Raw genomic sequence first — 18,778 nt, forward strand, 5'->3', positions numbered from 1 at the left:
ACATAAAAAAATATCTAAATAACAAATATATCTGAAACAAATTCGTATATTTGTACCAAAAATAGCTATATTACCTTGATTCGCTCCATGTCTTTTGAATAAAATTAGTTATATTACAATTCATCTAAAATATATAATTACGGAAAACAAATATCAATGTATAAAAATGTAAAAACCAATACTCGCGCGGATGTGCGGATCAATCGTTAAGTATGTTTTAGCATAGGTGAAGAATGTATATTCGGATTGAGATTAGTATTTTTTTTTTTGCGTTTTTGTTAAGTTGAGATTAGTATTTTGATGTTGGAATTGACCGTTTTGCTGAAAGAAGGGTCTAGTAGACGTATGTGACACAGTTAATGGGTTTTAAAAATTTAGGGCCCAAGATTTTGTCCTACGGCTCCTTGGAGTGGAGATGAATTGTCAAACTCAACTTGGCTCTCAGAATTCAGTTCCAGATACAACCAACTTGGCCATTGCAGAGGAGACGTGTGCCGGCAAGTCTAACTGAGAATTCATTGGTGGCGTTGATGAGTATATAAGCTGAGCTGGCACAAGAAGGCTCTTTGAATGAAGCTGAGCTGGCAACCTGAAGAAAGAAGAGACTGTATAGAGATGTTATAAATAGACTTCTTTACCTTTACTGTGAGATCATCTTGTAATTGGGATCATTAGGCATATCAGAGGAGTGTCTCTTCACTTGAAGCAAGTTCAGAGAGGTTTCTCTCTGGATTTGAAAGATCTTGGCGTTAGGGTTCATAGCCTTCACGTCTTGGTATTGTTACGGTTCATACGATAAGCAATAAGAATGACTTTTCCATCTTAGAGTTTTATGAGGCGTGCAATTTGAGCATCCTAAAAGGTACATCTCTGCCCTCTTGTACTGCTAAATTATTTTGATTCAGTTTGTGGGCACTGTTAGTGTAACATTTAAAAGTTTTGAGCTTTCGATGAAGTTGTTTAAAACGTGTTTCTATGCTGGTGACAACGAGTAGTGGAAATGTATGGTTTTTAATTCAATCACTAACTACATGAACTAGGAGACCCCTACTCAAAGCTATTGGTTCCAACTTTTATTCCAAATGACATCTCTAGCATATCATGTGCTTTGATAATGATAATGATATTGATATCCATCAAAGTTAGTCGTCTTAGCTTCTTCAGTAATAGCCGTATTGGGAAGCCTCAGCCACAGATATTAGCATATGTTTGACATTATTAGTGTGCTGTGTTAATTTGTAAATGAGTGTGATTTCAGCGACATGAAACAATTTTCACACATTATATTCCCTTGCAATTTGTAAGGTCTATACTTCATCTGTTCTGTTGTCTCCAGTAGGTTTTGCTGTAACTGTTCGTTGCTAAGCTGTGTTTTTACTGCATGTTCTTCGAAATGGTTGATTCTAGTTCAAAGCGAAGGTGAAGAATCTTTAAAAACAAAAATTGTTCTTCCAGTGAAACTCTTTACCAGAGCTGACACTGAAAAAACATCAGAATCAAAGGGTACGTGCTCTATGTTCTTCTGTGCAGATCAGATCCCATTGATTTAAATAAAAATAAACCGTTATCATGGACATTTCTATCTCTGAAAGTCTGAACTACTTTGTGATCTTTGATTGATAAAACGAAAATGTTACTCTAGTGGGGATGCAACCAAAATCATAGTAGAAGCAGGGAAGGGAGAGTGTGTGCTTCACATCTATTCATCAGAAGAAAGCACACTATTATTAATGATGCACCTTCCCTCGTATGAAAAGCTAGTGACTCCCATTAACGGTTCCTCTTTCTTAATAGTATCCGTCATTATATTTGGTGGAGCTTGGGGATTTTGTCTATTTCGGAAGAATGGCCGTGCAGGCAATGGAGTGCCTTACCGTGAGCTAGAGAATTGAGCGGAGGGTCCGGGTTAGAAAGCGAGTCAGTGGTCGTCCATGACGTTGAGACAACGGACTGGGACGAGGGTTGGGATGATGATTGGGATGATAAAAATGCAGTGAAATCGCCTGGTGGTGCAGCAAATGGCTTAACAGCGAGGCGGCTGGGATCATGACTGGGACGACTAGTATATTTGTATATATTTGATCAGTAGATAGATAAACTAACTATTACTTAAAAAGAGTCATAACCACATGGATACAGATTCTTGCATACTTAAAAAGAGTCATAACCACATGGATACAGATTCTTGCAAAGAAGACAACACAGAGATACAAACAAGGTTTGTTGTATAATACCCAAATCGCTTATATGGTAACTTTTAATCTTTTTCTTTGTTGGGTTTGTAGTTTATACTTGACTCTCCCAACCAGCAGCTTTGTGTTCATGTATACCAAGGCATTCAGTTTTGTACTTGCCTTCCTTTTCACCTTTAGCACCCTCTCTGGGTTTTCTTTGAACCAACACTTAATTGAGTGGAATCTTTATGAACAGAACGGCAAGATTATACTTTCTTTTTAACAAATATTTCTAGCTTAAATCTGTATGTCAACTTTTATATTTAGAGTAAAACATGATGAATCTTTGAATCATTATGTCTTCCTCTTCATTTATATTGTTGTTAGGTCTACACTGCTGGTGATGTCAGAGACCGCCCATTGGTTCAAAAGGTGCGACTGTCTAAGCTCATCTCCCCTTCATGTTTAGGAAAATCCCTATGACTTCATTGCCTTCCTGGTTAGTAAGTTATCAAATTCTTATTAATTATGAGAAATTTCTCATTTTTAGTTTATTTTTACAAAAATAGCTCTCAATGAAAGATGACCAAAACAAGTTTTATTAAAGGGTAAAAAAGGTTTTGAGGATAGAATTTCAAATTAAAAAAAAATAAAAAATAAAATTTTAAAATTTTAAAATATAAGGAAATTATTTTAGTCTATTTTTGTGAATTTTTTTTTTAAAAAGTTATTTGAGAGAAATGACATTTTTATTTTTCAGGAAGGAAATGTAGTTTTGAGAACTTTATAAAATAAAATAAAATAAAAACAAAAGTTTCTCTTTCAGCTCAACTCTATGTTCTTTGCATTAGCCGATCTGGTACATCAATACATGTTCCTATGCCCATTCCAATCTTGTCTTATGAGTAGTTGGTCACCACCGCAGAGAGAGATAAAAATACGCGTTTTAAATTATCTTTACTCCTTAAATAATTTATAGTCAGCAATATCCTCTGACGATTGGGGATGTAATACCATTACCAGCTGTTACTCTAAGCGTAATATCGTCAACTCCACCTCTTTCTCAAAGCCGGCTTCGATGCCTCTGATTTGAGAGAGATTAATAAATGACTCAAATATTTTTAATTAAGTACGCGTTGAATCTGGCAACAAAAACATAGCTGTCTGTTGGCTTTGTCGTCTTAAGTCTTAACTAATACCCAACCTCTCCACTCTCTCTCCTCTTTAATTGTTTTTTTTTCTTCAACTCTCTCTCTCTCTAACTCTGTCTACTCTTCTCCGAAACTCACCGAGTTCATCGACAAGGGTTCTTCACCAACTCTTTAAGGTATGTTCATATCTCTGAGAACATGTCATATCTCTGCGAGCTTTCCATTTTTTACTAAGATCTGTTTGGTTTCTTCTTTGGTAGATCAAGATTCAAGAAAATCGATGGAGGGACGATGCCGTCTCTCCCTTTTGTCTCTTCTTCTTCTTCTCTTATCTGCAACTACTTTAACCTCAGCTGCTGATTACTCTCCCACCGACAACTTCCTCTTGAACTGTGGTGGTTCTTCTGATCTACCCGACACAGACAACCGTACATGGATTCCCGATGTCAAATCCAAGTTCTTGTCTTCCTCCGCAGACTCCAAAACCTCTCCCGCCGCCACACAAGACCCTTCCGTCCCCGATGTCCCTTACATGACAGCTAGGATCTTCCGATCTCCCTTCACTTACTCTTTCCCTGTATCATCAGGTCGCAAGTTCGTGCGTCTCCACTTCTACCCCAACTCATACGACGGTCTCAACGCCACGAACTCCCTCTTCTCCGTCTCCCTCGGGTCCTACACCCTCCTCAAGAACTTCAGCGCTGCTCAGATGGCTCAGGCGTTGACTTTCTCTTTCATCGTTAAGGAGTTTATAGTTAACGTTGAAGGCGGAGCATTAAACGTGACCTTCACGCCAGAGTCAACACCTTCTAACGCCTATGCGTATGTGAACGGGATTGAGGTTACTTCAATGCCTGATCTTTACAGCAGCACAGATGGGTCTTTGACGGTTGTTGGATCTTCTGGTGGAGTCACCATCGATAACAGCACCGCTCTCGAGAATGTTTATAGACTCAATGTTGGAGGGAATGATATCTCTCCTTCTGATGATACAGGTCTGTACAGGTCATGGTACGATGATCAGCCTTATATCTTTGGTGCGGGTCTTGGAATCACTGAGACTGCTGATCCAAACATGACCATCGAGTACCCTTCTGGGACGCCTACGTATGTTGCTCCTGTGGATGTTTACTCCACTGCTAGGTCGATGGGGCCAACACCTCAGATCAATCTCAACTACAATCTCACTTGGATCTTCAGTATTGACTCCGGGTTTAGTTACCTTGTCAGGCTTCATTTCTGTGAGGTTGCTCCTAATATTACTAAGATTAACCAGAGGGTGTTTACAGTCTACCTCAACAACCAAACGGCTGAGCCTGAAGCTGATGTTGCTGGGTGGACGGGAGGACAGGGGATTCCGTTCCACAAAGATTACGTAGTGAATCCTCCGGATGGTAAGGGACAGCAAGATCTGTGGCTTGCTCTTCATCCAAACACGAGGGAGAAGCCGGAGTACTATGATGCTCTTCTTAATGGTGTTGAGATATTCAAGATGAATACTTCTGATGGTAATCTTGCTGGTCCTAATCCTATACCTGGTCCACAAGTGACTGCTGATCCATCTAAAGTCTTGCGCCCGCGTACTAGTCAATCCAAGAACCACACGGCTGTTATTGCAGGTGCAGCTAGTGGTGCAGTTGTTTTGGGACTTATCGTTGGTTTGTGTGCAATGATTGCTTACCGGAGACGTAACCGTGGTGAGTACCAGCCTGCAAGTGATGCAACATCAGGTTGGCTTCCACTGTCTCTGTATGGAAACTCACATTCTGGTGGCTCTGGAAAGACAAACACAACAGGTAGCTATGCTTCTTCCCTTCCTTCAAATCTTTGTCGTCACTTCTCCTTTGCTGAGATCAAAGCTGCTACTAAGAACTTCGATGAGTCCCGGGTGCTTGGTGTTGGTGGTTTCGGCAAGGTTTACAGAGGTGAGATCGATGGTGGAACTACAAAGGTAGCCATCAAGAGAGGAAACCCTATGTCTGAACAAGGAGTACACGAGTTCCAAACCGAGATTGAAATGCTTTCGAAGCTTAGACACCGTCACCTTGTGTCTTTGATCGGTTACTGTGAAGAGAACTGTGAAATGATCCTAGTGTATGATTACATGGCTCATGGGACAATGAGAGAGCATCTTTACAAAACACAGAACTCTCCTCTTCCTTGGAAGCAACGTCTTGAGATATGCATCGGTGCAGCTAGAGGGCTACACTATCTACACACTGGTGCAAAACATACGATCATCCACAGGGATGTGAAGACGACAAACATTCTACTTGATGAGAAATGGGTGGCTAAGGTCTCTGACTTCGGTCTGTCAAAGACTGGTCCTGCACTGGACCACACACACGTAAGCACGGTCGTGAAAGGAAGTTTCGGTTATCTTGACCCAGAGTACTTCAGACGGCAGCAACTGACTGATAAGTCCGATGTCTACTCCTTTGGAGTTGTTCTCTTTGAAGCCTTATGCGCACGTCCTGCGTTGAATCCCACACTGGCCAAAGAACAAGTGAGCTTAGCTGAATGGGCACCATACTGCTACAAGAAAGGCATGCTTGATCAGATCGTTGACCCTCATCTAAAAGGCAAGATCACACCTGAATGCTTCAAGAAGTTTGCTGAAACCGCGATGAAGTGTGTGCTAGACCAGGGCATTGAGAGACCGTCGATGGGAGATGTCCTGTGGAACCTGGAGTTCGCGTTGCAGCTTCAGGAAAGCGCAGAGGAGAGCGGGAAAGGAATATGCAGTGAGATGGACATGGATGAGATCAAGTACGATGATGACAACTGTAAAGGGAAGAATAACAGCGAGAAAGGCTGTGATGTGTATGAAGGGAACGTGACAGACTCGAGGAGCAGTGGAATAGACATGAGCATAGGTGGTCGGAGTTTGGCAAGTGAAGATTCAGATGGACTCACTCCAAGTGGTGTGTTTTCTCAGATCATGAATCCTAAGGGACGTTAGAGAGAGTCTTAACCGGCTCCATCCAAAGGAGACTGGTTCGTCTCTCTTTCTATTTTTTTCATTGTTAACTATTCATTATTACTGTTCTATTTGCTGTTATTTGTTTTAGAATTTTGGATTGTGTATTTGATACTACTACTACTACCACGATGGAGTGTAAAAGATAACTGTATTCTTTTGTTTTTTTTTAACAAAACATTAAACATGAATCCTTTCAGTGTAATATTTGGTTTGTCATCTGTAATGCTTTTGTAGTAGGTGCAACCGTTAGAAACCATTAGATAGTCTAAATATAAACCAGACCCACTTAGGCACACTTATGACTTATGAGGTGTTGTGTTTGCTGAATTTACATTATTCCGTCTGGTTCTTCCCACTGGTCTACCAAATGCTAGAGTGACTATTTCTTTTCCTCTTGGTGTTGCCAGAACTGTTGGGCGTGATGACACAGACATAGAACGCACATTAGTTCTACTTAATGGAGAGCTGTTATATCTGCTGCAGTCAGAGGCTTTGAATTTGGACCCAACGATCTTGATCTTTGAGCGTCTTTATTTTTTGAAAGTAGTAGTTGAAGTAGCAGTACTGATTCTTTGAAAATAGTAGTAGTTGAAGTAGTTATACTGATTCTTGAAGGGAGTTGTAGAATGGTATGGTGTTTTGCGTGATCCGGGTAGCTTCGTGTGATTTTGGTTTTCATGTCGTTTTCTTGCAAATTTTATTGGTTTTTCAGTATTTTTTTATTTTCTTTTCCGAAAGCTGCTTAAAACACGTGTGTCAATACTATCTTATGAAAAACATTGTTATAAACAAAGAGTTTAAAAACCTAAAAACTCTCTCTCCCAACCCGAGCGCCGCCTTAGCTTCATCTTCTAGATCTGAGGTCTTCTTCGGCCGGCGCTCCTCGCCGTGTTGTGAGTGGACCTCCCTGCTCTCTCTTTTCTAGTAATCGTTCTTTTGTAGTCATCTGAGTTTCGACTGTGGTGGCTGGTGATGGAGGTTTATCCGACGATGGTGGTGCTTTGGGTATTAGAGCGGTGGCTGGACGATGGTTCGTCTTCGGTGAGGTCGGCTTCTGTGTCATGGCGTGCTCTTTCCGCCTGTGAGTGATGGGGAAGCTGAATGTAGATCCGAATGGGATTGAGTTTGGATCGATGTTGTCGGATGGCCTCTGTCTCTCGCTTATCACAGGTTGTGGCTTGGTTTGTAGTATTTTTATCTCTTGCAGTCAAGATGAGTGTGTTGATTGCTTGGTTTCTGGTCTCTTAAGTTTTGTGAATCAAGATTAACCTGATTGTGCGATGGGTTTCTCTTCGGTTTTATGCTCTGTTGAGGTTTCCAGTGAAGTAGCTTTGGTTCTAATGGTGTTCTCTGTTTGGTTTGGACTGCCCTAGTTAAACCTTATCTTTTTTCTGGTTTGCGGTGGAAGTACTTAGCCGGTTCAGATGTGGGGTCTTCATTGTTTGGGTTTGGTTTGGCAGTCTTTCAAGCAAGGCATCAGAGGTGTCATAGCTCTTCATTCCAATCGCAACACCTCATCTTTAGTTATTGGTTGATTCATATGAATTCTTGTCAGCCTTGTTCGAGTGTAAGTTTCTGTGGAATGGCTTCAGGTTTAGTTTATATTCAGAGTTCTCTTCCGGATCCCCTTGAAGATCTATCTGGGTTTAACTGTGCTACAATATGGATGAACTGATGTAAGTTCCGGCTGGTTTCTGCGTGAACTTTGAGGATCCTCCACATTTATGCTTTAGCTCTTTGGATAGAAGTTTATTTTAGGTCATCTACATGTTTCTCCGAAGTTTCTCCGACCTGTTCCTATCCTTTTGGGAGATCGATGTGCTCTGCTCTTTGGACTGCTCGAGGCTATTTTCTTTCTTACATCTTGGCTTTTGGCTGATCTTAGAATTTGTTGTCATCCTTTATTTGTAATTGTCTATTAGTTATCTTTATGGCTCTGGAAAGATTTCGATCTTTGCCGGCTTCTGGCTCTGGAAGGAAAGTGTTCCTTGCCGGCTTATGTGTATTCGACTGCATTTTACCCGTTTTAATATTAATCCAACAGATGACAAAAAAAAAAAATACTATCTTATGATGTGTGACATGACTCATGAGTCATGACGTGTCAGAATATGATACACATGAAGAAATTAGTTATCCAACTGTTCGATCTTTTCTGAATAACAGTTCTTACGTGTGTAACACCACCATCTATCTGCTCTACCAATAATATTTAGATAAGAGTAAATGGATCTTTATAATCCAAAGTTGATACAAACGTATAAGACATACATAGTTAAATCCAAAGCCACCTCCAAGTTAACGACAAATGATTCAGGATAATACACAAAACCATTTTGACAAGTTGATTTCAAAGAATGTTCAACTGCAGATCAGAGAAGCCTGCTCTGGCCTTGTGCCTCTCAAACAGATCCTTAAGCGCTTCCACAAACTGTCCATGTACCTTGGCAATCTAACATGCACCATAAACACCATAGTTAATGTTCAAGGAACCATTGTACACAGTAACATCTTATAAGAAGAAGCTAGAAAAAAATAAATATCCAAGAACAAGAGGGGGGGGGGGACTAACACCTCTTCATCAGTTGGCTGCAGAGTTTTTCTAACTTCGATTGGTTTCCCAACCACTACATGCAGAGGGTGTCGAAATGGTATTGGGGATCTACAAATGAAAATGTGAATAGTGTTTGCCTCTTTCCAAGATTTTGTACGCAACAATGTAACCCCCAACAAAGACATATATATACACACTTACCCAAAAACACCCCAGAAACAGATGGGAGTAAACTTGATGGCTCTTGATAGTTTAAGGTAGAGGTTCCAGTCCGGCTTCCACCACTTGTACACTCGTGACTACAGAAGAAACAAAAGACATGATGAAACAAAAAGAAACTACATAGAGCACAAGATTGTTGTATATACTTACCTGACCAAAGCAGAAAACTGGAACGAGAGGTGTCCCATGCTCCATGGCTATGCGCACAAACCCCCTTCTCGATGAAAGGAATAAGTTCTGCAATGTCAGAAACAGTTTTCAATAAAATAAACTAAACAGAGATCACGAAGTATTAACCTTTTTAAGTAAATCAAAAACAAAATGATAATGATAAAAAGCACAAGTGAATCCCTACAAAGTAGCTACCTCAACATCATGTTTCATGTGAAATGTCTCCTGGACACCACCAGGTACGAGGATACAACTATAGCCAGAGTCCAAATAGGAAGCGAAATTCTTCCTAGAAGCAGGGGCGAGCCCTAACCACGTCCATATTTGCCTCAGAAACGGTGTGTAGAATACCTAACCATCATTTTTTTAAGAGTTTTAAGGACACAAAAGGCATTTCTCACATTTTTTTAGAGACAGAAACTCACAGCAGTACTAGCAAGAACTTTGATGTTAGGAAGAGGCATGAACCCCGTAAGATCAGCAAGTGCAACAGCTCCAATAGGCCACACCGAATGTGGTTCATAACCAAAAACTTTAAAATGACAAGGAGCATAAGAGAAAAGGTCAAAACGCTATCATAATTAAAAAAAAAAAGAAAAAAAGGTTGGAACTTTGGAGAGTAATAAATAAAAGGAGAGAGACCATAGGCACGAGTAGGCTGGAAAGCTTCGTAATCCTCGACATGGAGAGTAACAGGAAAATAACTACACGCGTGTTTACATATGTACCTTAGCAAAACAAACAAGGATGAATTCAAGAACATGACATGGACGATGGAACAGAGAGATAAGGAGAGACAATACCTAGCGAGCATTCGACCGTATTTGCTACGATCATCGATGGGGATGAAGATTAAGAGAAAGAGCAGACCCAATACCCTGCAAAAAAAACAGAGGATTTCAAAAAGAGTAAGAACAAAGGGGGAGAGAGAGAGAGAAGGTGTGTGGATATACAGGAGGGAGAGAGAAGGGGGAAGGAAAATGAGGGAGGAGAGAACAATAGCGACGTTCAGGTGAACGGAGCCAAGCCAGATGACTATGGCGGTGATGGAGTGGAATATGTTTGAGGAGGAGGAATGTTGATCAGCACCGAACTCTCTGAATCCACCCATGTCACCTCTTTTCTTTCTTTGGTTTGTCCGCTTCTCACAGACCAACGAACAGATGTATAGAGAGAGAGATCTGTCTCTCTTTCTCTCTCTCTCTCTCTCTCTCTCTTGGGAGTTGGGAGAGAGCCCAACCATCCAACCAACCAAATCTTTAACTAACCCAGAGCCCATTCAGTTTTCATTAGTACTGTGTTAATCGGCGTGTAAAGTGTAAGGCTTTTGTTTAAAGATCTCATTAAGTACATCAGACTACTGTTGGGCCAATGTCTTGTAATATTATGTAAGCATGGTTCACAAATTTGCAGTTGACAGCTGACATTCATTTCATATGCTTTAGAAGTTTTTCCCATACCACTTAATGGATAATCTTTCACTTAGCGCCTTGACTTAGTATCATCAGCTTTTCACACAAACCAATTTAACAGTGATTTTGCATGATAATCTGATTCCAGTCTCCTACCAACATTGAGAGCACCCAATATATTTCTACAACCAAGGTTGGGTCTGTACTGCTACACATTGAACACACAGTAGTAATATTACTATCATTCTCCAGCATGCAATTGTTTGTTGATCCTTATCTTTCAGAGGGATGAACAAAAGAGAGGAGCATTAAGTTGCAGGCAGCTTCTACCACTAGTTTACTCGTCTAGCTAGCTGCTGCAGTAGCATTAACTCCTTGGAACTTGACATAATAGAATTACTAACAACAATTCAAGCATAGTTGAAGTGAACTGTGAACAGAAACAATCTCTATTTAACAATGCATTAGCAGAAGTATCTTCATTAAGTATGTGGAGGAGGAGAACAACAACAATCACTTTATCAGTTGCAAAGAGTTTTAACGATATCCATCTCTTTTATCTTGTTCCGCAGCTTCCTTATTAGCAGCTTCAACTGATTTGAACCATAAGAATACCTGCCCACATATAACCCCCACTCCACTTGTTCAACTAATGAAACAACACCATAGATCAAATTAGGAGACAGAGACAAGGAACTTACAGAAGTGGGGATTCCAGTAAACGCAAAGAAACCAAGCACAGGAGTATAAAAGATACTGTCCGAGTCCAACACCCCGAACACGGGATTCTTACTCGAGTACTCAAAAACAGAACCGATCTAAAGTCACCACCAAAAGATGCATAAAGTTAACATCTTTCATATATGAATCGGTGATAAAATATAGCACAAAGTAGAGGGAGAGGAAAGCATACAGCAGCAATGGCAGTGATCGCCGAGGCTAGCAGATAAACATAGAAGGGAACCTCAAAGCTCTCTTGTGATGTAGAAGAAGGACCTTCGTTTCTAGCCCAAGGAGGTGGCTCATCCGAGTCAGGATTCGCCCATGACGGTTGACTTTCTTTAGATTTTCTAGATCCTTCAGTCGCAGCCGTCACCACCAATCTCCTCACTGTATTACGCGAGTGACCCATTAGGTTCCTCTTCACGGCAAGGGCATAGCCATGGGTGAGTGAACGCTTGCAAGACTCATCACCATGGCTAAGACATAAAGTGGTCGGAAGAGACGCGGCCATTTACAGTTTACAAAGAAGACCAAAGCACTAGAGTTTTGTCTAAAACAGATTCTCAAGCGGTGAAACGAGTCTCAGCCACACGTCTGCCGTTCTTGAAAATCTATTTTATCTTATATATCTAGCATCCTAGTATGGATGAGAGCCACGTGGTGCCCAACAAGAGGATCCTTTTGATTAACATGAAAAGACCCAAGAAGTGAGATCCACAGAACAACTCTAACCAGAAACATAAGCTACACATGACAAGACAAGTTGGCTAGCTTAAGCATCGATTATCGACTAAACCATCCATTACAAAAAGTTTGTCCGCAAGCTGTAACCATAAAGTTGTTTTGTACATAAAGTAAACATGAATGATGATTAATCAGAGGAGACAAGTTGCTAGCTTTGCTTAAGCATGACTGATCAACTAAACCTTCCATTACAACGGGTTTGTCCAAAAGATATAGAGTTTGGATTGTACATAAACTACACATGAATGAGCTAGGTTAAACCGATCAAGGATCAACTAAACCTTCCATTACAACAAGTTTGTCCAAAAGCTCAACTTTCTCATCTTCAAGTGCTTTAACCTCGACTTCGACTTCCTTCAACTCTCTCTCCAACGCGAAGCTTTCTTCCTCCAGCAGCAAATAGTTCCGCCTCAGTGCTCTATACTCGGACGAATCTGAACTAAACATCTCAGGCTGATGGGACGGTTTGATCCTCGTTGAAGCCTTTTTCGAGATTCGTGATGGCAAGGGATGCTGGTTTGGGTTATGAATCTTCTTTCTCTTCGATTCAGTAAACGGTGGGATCCTCGAGTTTTGCATCTCTGACAAGATCAAGAGAATTAACAAAGCTTTTGAGGCTTTCGATACAAGATCCTAACCATATACTAATTCAACTCAACGATATTGATCATGTATTACGTGTAAAATTGAGATCTCAGCGGAGATTGTTGGAGTGAGATTTACCTGCTATCGGCGTTTAGGGTTTCACAGGAGAGAGAGAGAATTGGGAAAGCAGAGTGTGTAGTTGCGGGAAGAAGATCGAGTCGGTTTGGGTTTTATGATTTGATCTAGAACCGTCGACGTCAAACCGTAACTACCGGTTAAAATTCAACTCCCACAAATAACCGAATAGAGTGATTGGTTTAATTTCCGGTTTGATTTTAAGAACATTGACAATTCTCGGTCAGGGGCAATAAGTAGAGGTCAGTGCAGAGGGTGAAAATGTAATTAGCCACCAGTTTGTTACTCGAATGTTAGGCGGGTAAGAGCATCATTAACCTTAATTTTTTTTCTTTTTCTTGTTATTTTCTCTGATTAAAAAAAAAAATTAAAAACAAACCAATCGCGCGGACTGCCACGTGACAGTGGGGCCCGCGAAACAGTACCAGCACCGGTGCTTAATTAGGCAGAATAAACACATGTGCTTCATTTTTGTGTGGATCCCTCTCACTATTATATTAACTAGAGCCCGTGTCCGCGCTTCGCGCGGATTACATGTTTAATTAAAGAACAGTTTAATTAAAATTAGGAGTTTTGAAGTTTCTTAAAGTGTAAGTTAAGTTTTGTTTCTTTTATAATGCGAAGACGTTGGAAGCGGTGATCATTTTTTTTATAAACTAAAGTAAGTTTGAATAATAAATTATGTTGATGAATTTAATATTCGTAAGAGAAAATAGTTTTGGAGTGTGCCTATTTAATTGATATAGAAAGCTGTAACGTAAATTTTAAAAAAGTTGACTGGTGTCATTTGCTATGAGGCTTAGGATATCAATTTATTCCTCTTTTGGAAGCGTTGTATGATATCAATATCGTTGTCAAAGTAGAAGCGCGATCCATGTGTGGTTGTGAGTGATAGTTTCTCTGAAAAAGTGAAATATTTGTAAGCATTTAGTTTGACATAAACTTTATGTTTAGTTTATTACCTTCATGTAACCGTAGAATGATACTTGTGATGATTACGATTTGGTTTTTTCTGGTAGATATGCGATTTAACTCCCTGAAATTAGACGTCTCCTTGTCCCATAAAGTTAAACGTACCAGTTTGGATCTACAAATTTTTATTGTATTATATTTCAAATTTTTTATATTTTCTATATATCTAGGGTATTAGGGTCATTTTGGGCATTTTGCTACATATCATCTCTACAATTAAAAAAATAAACATGAGACGGATAATTTTATTTAGTGTTGGTAATATCTTATGCATCATCTATAAAATAAATATATATTCATATATAACATTCCAGATTTAGTAATATTATTATTTTTATATAATTATACAATTTGTATTACTAAAGCTTTTAAAAATATGCAATTTTTAAACATCTAAATATCTAATCGTATGATATTTAGTTTCTTATATATCTACAAAATTTTAAAAATATTGTTTAGGCCAAATGTTTGATAATTATACAATTTTATATCATTTTTATTAGTTTTATACAATTTGATATAATATATATCAAATCTATATTAAATTTTATTAAGATAATAGTAAAATCTATAACATTTAATAAAATTTATTTTTAAATATAAGTTAGAACAACACTAAGAACCTCAATTGAAATAGCATAATAATGGGATGCGTGAGAAGCTTTGTGATTCAACACGCCTCCGGTCACTGTGGCAAAAGACTAAACAAAAGCATGTAATTTCATAAAATAGAATGAGCTTCTTAGTTTCTTGGTATCATATACCGTAAATGGATATTGGGCTGACTTCAGTATTGACTGGGATTCAAATAAATTGTTTGGGCTTCGTAATTGACATGGATATCAGCGCAGTCTGAGATGAGCTGGTAGATTGATTGGCCATGAATTTTCTGCCTATGTGGTACACTTTAAAATCCCCCAAAATAGTTCCTTTTATATAGTAGGATTTTTCCCTAAGCTCTCCTCCTCTAAGCATCCCATTAATGATGCTCTAAGTTCTGGTTCAAGTACAGTATATCAAAATAAAACGTGTTGTGTAACCAAAACATAATGAAAAAGATACATATTCATAAAAATGATTGGATTTGTTACAAAAAAATTGTAGTTTTCAAATTCCATTCTCTCTCGATTTTATATAATAAGTGTCATTTTTTTCTTGTTACACAAAAAATATTATTTTAGAATTTCAATACAAATTATACTTATTTTCAACTGAAAATTAATTACAAACTGCATTAATTTTATAAATTTTATTTATCTAAAATACTATTGGTCAAAGATGTATAGTTAATAACAATTTAATTATATTTCAATCATTTTTTTAATGTGTGAAAAATGTCTTTTTTTTGGGACAACGTGTGAAAAATGTCAAAATGACATTTACTAAGAAACGGAGGGAGTAGTATACGAGTGTGTAAACTGTAAACGATCATTTGAAAAGAAGAGAAAATATACTGTGTAAGTGTGAAACATATCATATTCTAGACTGTTTTTTGTGAAGTATGTGTGTGTTTTTAAGATACACCACAAACTATATAATCTTTTCATAGCAGTTTTGTAATTATAAGATACATATATTTACTACTGTGTTGTCGGATCCTGAAAAGCAGATATGCATCTTTATTTAGAAAATTGATTATGGAGACAATCGTGTGAGATGAATCTTACCGTGTGGGGATATTGCAGAAAGTATAAAGAGTCGTAAGTTTCGTGCACAGAAGAACCGATCAAAGGACAAGTTTGTTGTATATAACCTTCCCCCTTTTATTTCTCCTATTGACCAAACTAACTTTATCTCGCCGTTATTACCGCCTCTCAAATGCTGCATGCATGCTTCTGATTAATCATCACATTAACAACTCTTGTTATCTTCCTCCCCTCTCTCTCTCTCTCTCTCTCTCTCTCTCTCTCTCTTTCTTTATTTCTGTAAAAGAAATGATTATTGGACATTTAAGGAAGAAACATACGACGTGTTGTCAACTGGATTATTGATCAGAGGAAGTAATATCGCATTTACAGTCACAAAAAGAAAAGATGAGGAGCGTAGTGCTTGTTGCTTTGGCTGCTGCTATAGGGAACATGTTGCAGGGCTGGGACAATGCCACCATTGCAGGTCTCTTTCTTCTCTTTTCTTCTTTACATTTATACGAAAAGCGATGACTGATGTTTGATTGTATATTGGTGGCAGGAGCTGTGATTTACATTAAAAAAGAGTTTCATTTGGAGAAAGAACCAAAGATAGAGGGACTAATCGTAGCCATGTCTCTCATCGGAGCCACTATGATCACAACTTTCTCTGGTCCGGTCTCTGACCGAGTCGGACGCCGTTCCATGCTTATACTCTCCTCTCTTCTCTATTTCCTAAGCAGCATCGTCATGTTTTGGTCTCCAAATGTATACGTTCTCCTTTTCGCAAGGCTTCTTGATGGTTTTGGTATCGGTCTAGCCGTCACTCTCGTCCCCATTTACATCTCTGAGACCGCACCTTCTGAGATCAGAGGTTTGCTCAATACTTTCCCTCAGTTCTGTGGATCTGGTGGCATGTTTTTGTCCTATTGCCTTGTCTTTGGAATGTCCCTTCAAGAATCTCCGAGCTGGAGGCTCATGCTCGGTGTTCTGTCTATTCCGTCGATTCTCTACTTTGTACTTGCGGCTTTCTTCTTGCCTGAGTCTCCAAGGTGGCTTGTCAGCAAAGGCCGTATGGAAGAAGCTAGACAGGTTCTTCAGAGACTTCGTGACAGAGAAGATGTCTCTGGTTCGTCTTTTATCAACACTAAAAATTCTATTCGAGTGACAGCTGATACGAAACTAATATTACATGTTGTGGTTTCGGGTCTTGGGGATTACATGCTTCGTCCGGAACCTCCTGGTATTAAAAAAAGAAATATACTTTGTAATTAAACTAACTCTCTGTGTGATCTAGGTGAGCTTGCTCTGCTGGTTGAAGGGCTTGGGGTAGGAAAAGACACGTCCATAGAAGAATATGTGATTGGTCCGGACGACGACGAGGAAACCGAGACCGGACAAGAACTGCCGAGGAAAGATCAGATAAAGCTATACGGTCCAGAGGATGGACAGTCATGGATGGCTAAGCCAGTGAAAGGACAGAGCTCTCTAGCATTAGCGTCGCGACATGGAAGCATGTTAACGCGCGGAGGATCCATGATGGACCCAGTTGTCACTCTCTTTGGTAGCATTCATGAGAAACTTCCTTATGAGAACATGAACGCTTCATCATCTCGCAGCATGGTCTTTCCAAATATGGGAAGTATACTTGGACTTATGGGAAGGCAGGAGTCTCAGTGGGATCCGGAGAGGAACAGTGATGACAGCTCTGAACAAGATGAAAGCCTAAACAGTCCTTTGCTTTCTCCGCAAGCCACTGAGACGGATGAGTTCAACCAGCAACCCGCTGGGACCATGCACAGGCGACAGAGCAGCCTGTTTATGGCTAACATGGGTGAGAAGGCAACAGCTACAAGCATAGGCGGTGGATGGCAGTTGGCATGGAAGTACAACGAAAAGGTTGGTGCAGATGGTAAGAGGGTAAACGGAGGGTTGCAGAGAATGTACATTCACGAGGAAACTGCCAACAACAACCACGCCAGCAACATGGGGTTTTCGAGACGTGGATCGCTTCTCTCCTTCCAGACAGAAGCTGATGTTCCAGCTCAGGAGAATGGATACGTTCAGGCTTCTGCACTTGTAAGCCAAGCTTCGATGATACCTGGAATTAAAGGAGAGACTGCAATGTTGCCACAAGAGATTAAGGCTGGTCCTGGCTGGAGGGAGCTGAAGGAACCTGGTGTGAAGAGGGCGTTGATAGTTGGAGTTGGGCTTCAGATACTACAACAGGTAATGCTTTTTTTAATTGATTCTTTATAGAGTAAAAGTCATAAAGGAGAGGAAGCATGTTTGCAGTTTGCAGGAATAAATGGAGTAATGTATTATACACCACAAATACTGGAAGAAACAGGTGTGTCAAGTCTTTTGACAAACCTTGGCATAAGTGCAGAGTCTGCATCTCTCCTCATAAGCTCCTTAACTACACTCTTCATGCTTCCATGCATTCTTGTTTCCATGAGGTTAATGGATGTATCTGGAAGAAGGCAAGTTCTCTCTGTTGTCCTTCTCTTTTTCTTTCACCTGAATGGTAATAAATGTAACAGTACCAAAGTGTGATTGCAGGTCTCTGATGCTTTCTACAATCCCCATTCTAATACTATCACTGATAACGCTGGTGATAGGAAGCTTGGTGAAGCTTGGAGGCACAGCAAACGCATTGATATCGACCGCTAGCGTTATGGTTTACTTAAGCTGTTTCGTGATGGGTTTTGGAGCCATTCCAAACATCCTATGTTCAGAGATCTTCCCTACCTCTGTGCGTGGCCTTTGCATCACCATCTGTGCACTCACTTTCTGGATATGTGACATCATTGTCACTTACACTCTTCCTGTCATGCTGAAATCTCTAGGCCTAGCTGGTGTTTTTGGGATCTATGCATTTGTTTGTGCAGTAGCGTGGGTTTTCGTGTACCTCAAGGTACCGGAGACAAAGGGAATGCCACTTGAAGTTATCTCTGAGTTCTTCTCTGTTGGTGCAAAACATCAAGACGCTTCAGCTTCGTTTCTCTCTGATGATGACTGACTTGTCTTTTCTTTGTTGCCTTTCTCAAGTTTTCTTGCTGTATTTTGAACAAGTTAATTAATAACAAACCATACCATAGAGGCCTTCTTGGATTTGTGATTCTGTAGCTGCAAATTGGGAGATCTTTTCCCTTTTGGAATTATGAGATGAGAACCATAGTTTTTATACTTTCTGTTGTACATCTTCAGAGATGTTAATCAAGATCACCATGAGTTTATTACATACATACAGAGTTTAATCTCGAAGTGTTGTAGCAAGAAAGAGGATTTATGAGACTTCTCTAGTGCATTGGATTTGCTGGAAAT

The 18,778-nt window shown here is 39.7% G+C and overlaps 5 protein-coding genes across 6 annotated transcripts; 2 read left to right on the top strand and 3 right to left on the bottom strand.

Moving 5' to 3' along the window:
* The first annotated feature begins 3,244 nt into the window (after positions 1 to 3,244).
* LOC106437922 (receptor-like protein kinase FERONIA) lies at positions 3,245 to 8,344 on the top strand. The gene is made up of 2 exons (XM_048775834.1): positions 3,245 to 3,501; positions 3,586 to 8,344. The coding sequence occupies exon 2, from the start codon at positions 3,606 to 3,608 to the stop codon at positions 6,285 to 6,287; it is 2,682 nt and encodes an 893-aa protein (XP_048631791.1). The 5' UTR covers positions 3,245 to 3,501; positions 3,586 to 3,605; the 3' UTR covers positions 6,288 to 8,344.
* A 181-nt stretch (positions 8,345 to 8,525) lies between these two features.
* Positions 8,526 to 10,520, bottom strand: LOC106437924 (diacylglycerol O-acyltransferase 2). Of its 2 annotated transcripts, XM_013878945.3 has the most exons (9): positions 10,209 to 10,513; positions 10,059 to 10,133; positions 9,898 to 9,983; positions 9,681 to 9,787; positions 9,451 to 9,606; positions 9,235 to 9,321; positions 9,064 to 9,161; positions 8,883 to 8,970; positions 8,526 to 8,760 (listed from the first exon to the last, which is right to left on the bottom strand). In XM_013878945.3, exons 1-9 carry the CDS (start codon positions 10,496 to 10,498, stop codon positions 8,659 to 8,661), a joined length of 1,089 nt encoding a protein of 362 aa, XP_013734399.2. In that variant the 5' UTR covers positions 10,499 to 10,513; the 3' UTR covers positions 8,526 to 8,658. The 2 variants fall into 2 exon arrangements, with proteins under 2 accessions (XP_013734399.2, XP_048631802.1); XM_048775845.1 differs by having other exon boundaries at positions 10,059 to 10,520.
* Positions 10,521 to 11,093: 573 nt separating this feature from the next.
* Positions 11,094 to 12,041, bottom strand: BNAA01G19400D. Its single transcript, XM_013878946.3, has 3 exons — positions 11,581 to 12,041; positions 11,369 to 11,485; positions 11,094 to 11,282 (listed from the first exon to the last, which is right to left on the bottom strand). Exons 1-3 carry the CDS (start codon positions 11,899 to 11,901, stop codon positions 11,205 to 11,207), a joined length of 516 nt encoding a protein of 171 aa, XP_013734400.1. The 5' UTR covers positions 11,902 to 12,041; the 3' UTR covers positions 11,094 to 11,204.
* A 242-nt stretch (positions 12,042 to 12,283) lies between these two features.
* BNAA01G19410D lies at positions 12,284 to 12,863 on the bottom strand. The gene is made up of 2 exons (XM_013878947.3): positions 12,858 to 12,863; positions 12,284 to 12,715 (listed from the first exon to the last, which is right to left on the bottom strand). The coding sequence occupies exon 2, from the start codon at positions 12,711 to 12,713 to the stop codon at positions 12,399 to 12,401; it is 315 nt and encodes a 104-aa protein (XP_013734401.1). The 5' UTR covers positions 12,714 to 12,715; positions 12,858 to 12,863; the 3' UTR covers positions 12,284 to 12,398.
* A 492-nt stretch (positions 12,864 to 13,355) lies between these two features.
* LOC106443540 (monosaccharide-sensing protein 3) lies at positions 13,356 to 18,659 on the top strand. Its single transcript, XM_013885096.3, has 5 exons — positions 13,356 to 15,938; positions 16,014 to 16,580; positions 16,749 to 17,680; positions 17,747 to 17,934; positions 18,014 to 18,659. Exons 1-5 carry the CDS (start codon positions 15,860 to 15,862, stop codon positions 18,471 to 18,473), a joined length of 2,226 nt encoding a protein of 741 aa, XP_013740550.1. The 5' UTR covers positions 13,356 to 15,859; the 3' UTR covers positions 18,474 to 18,659.
* Positions 18,660 to 18,778: the final 119 nt, after the last annotated feature.

Source organism: Brassica napus, chromosome A1 (genome assembly GCF_020379485.1).
Source record: "Brassica napus cultivar Da-Ae chromosome A1, Da-Ae, whole genome shotgun sequence".
NCBI classification, from domain to species: domain Eukaryota; kingdom Viridiplantae; phylum Streptophyta; class Magnoliopsida; order Brassicales; family Brassicaceae; genus Brassica; species Brassica napus.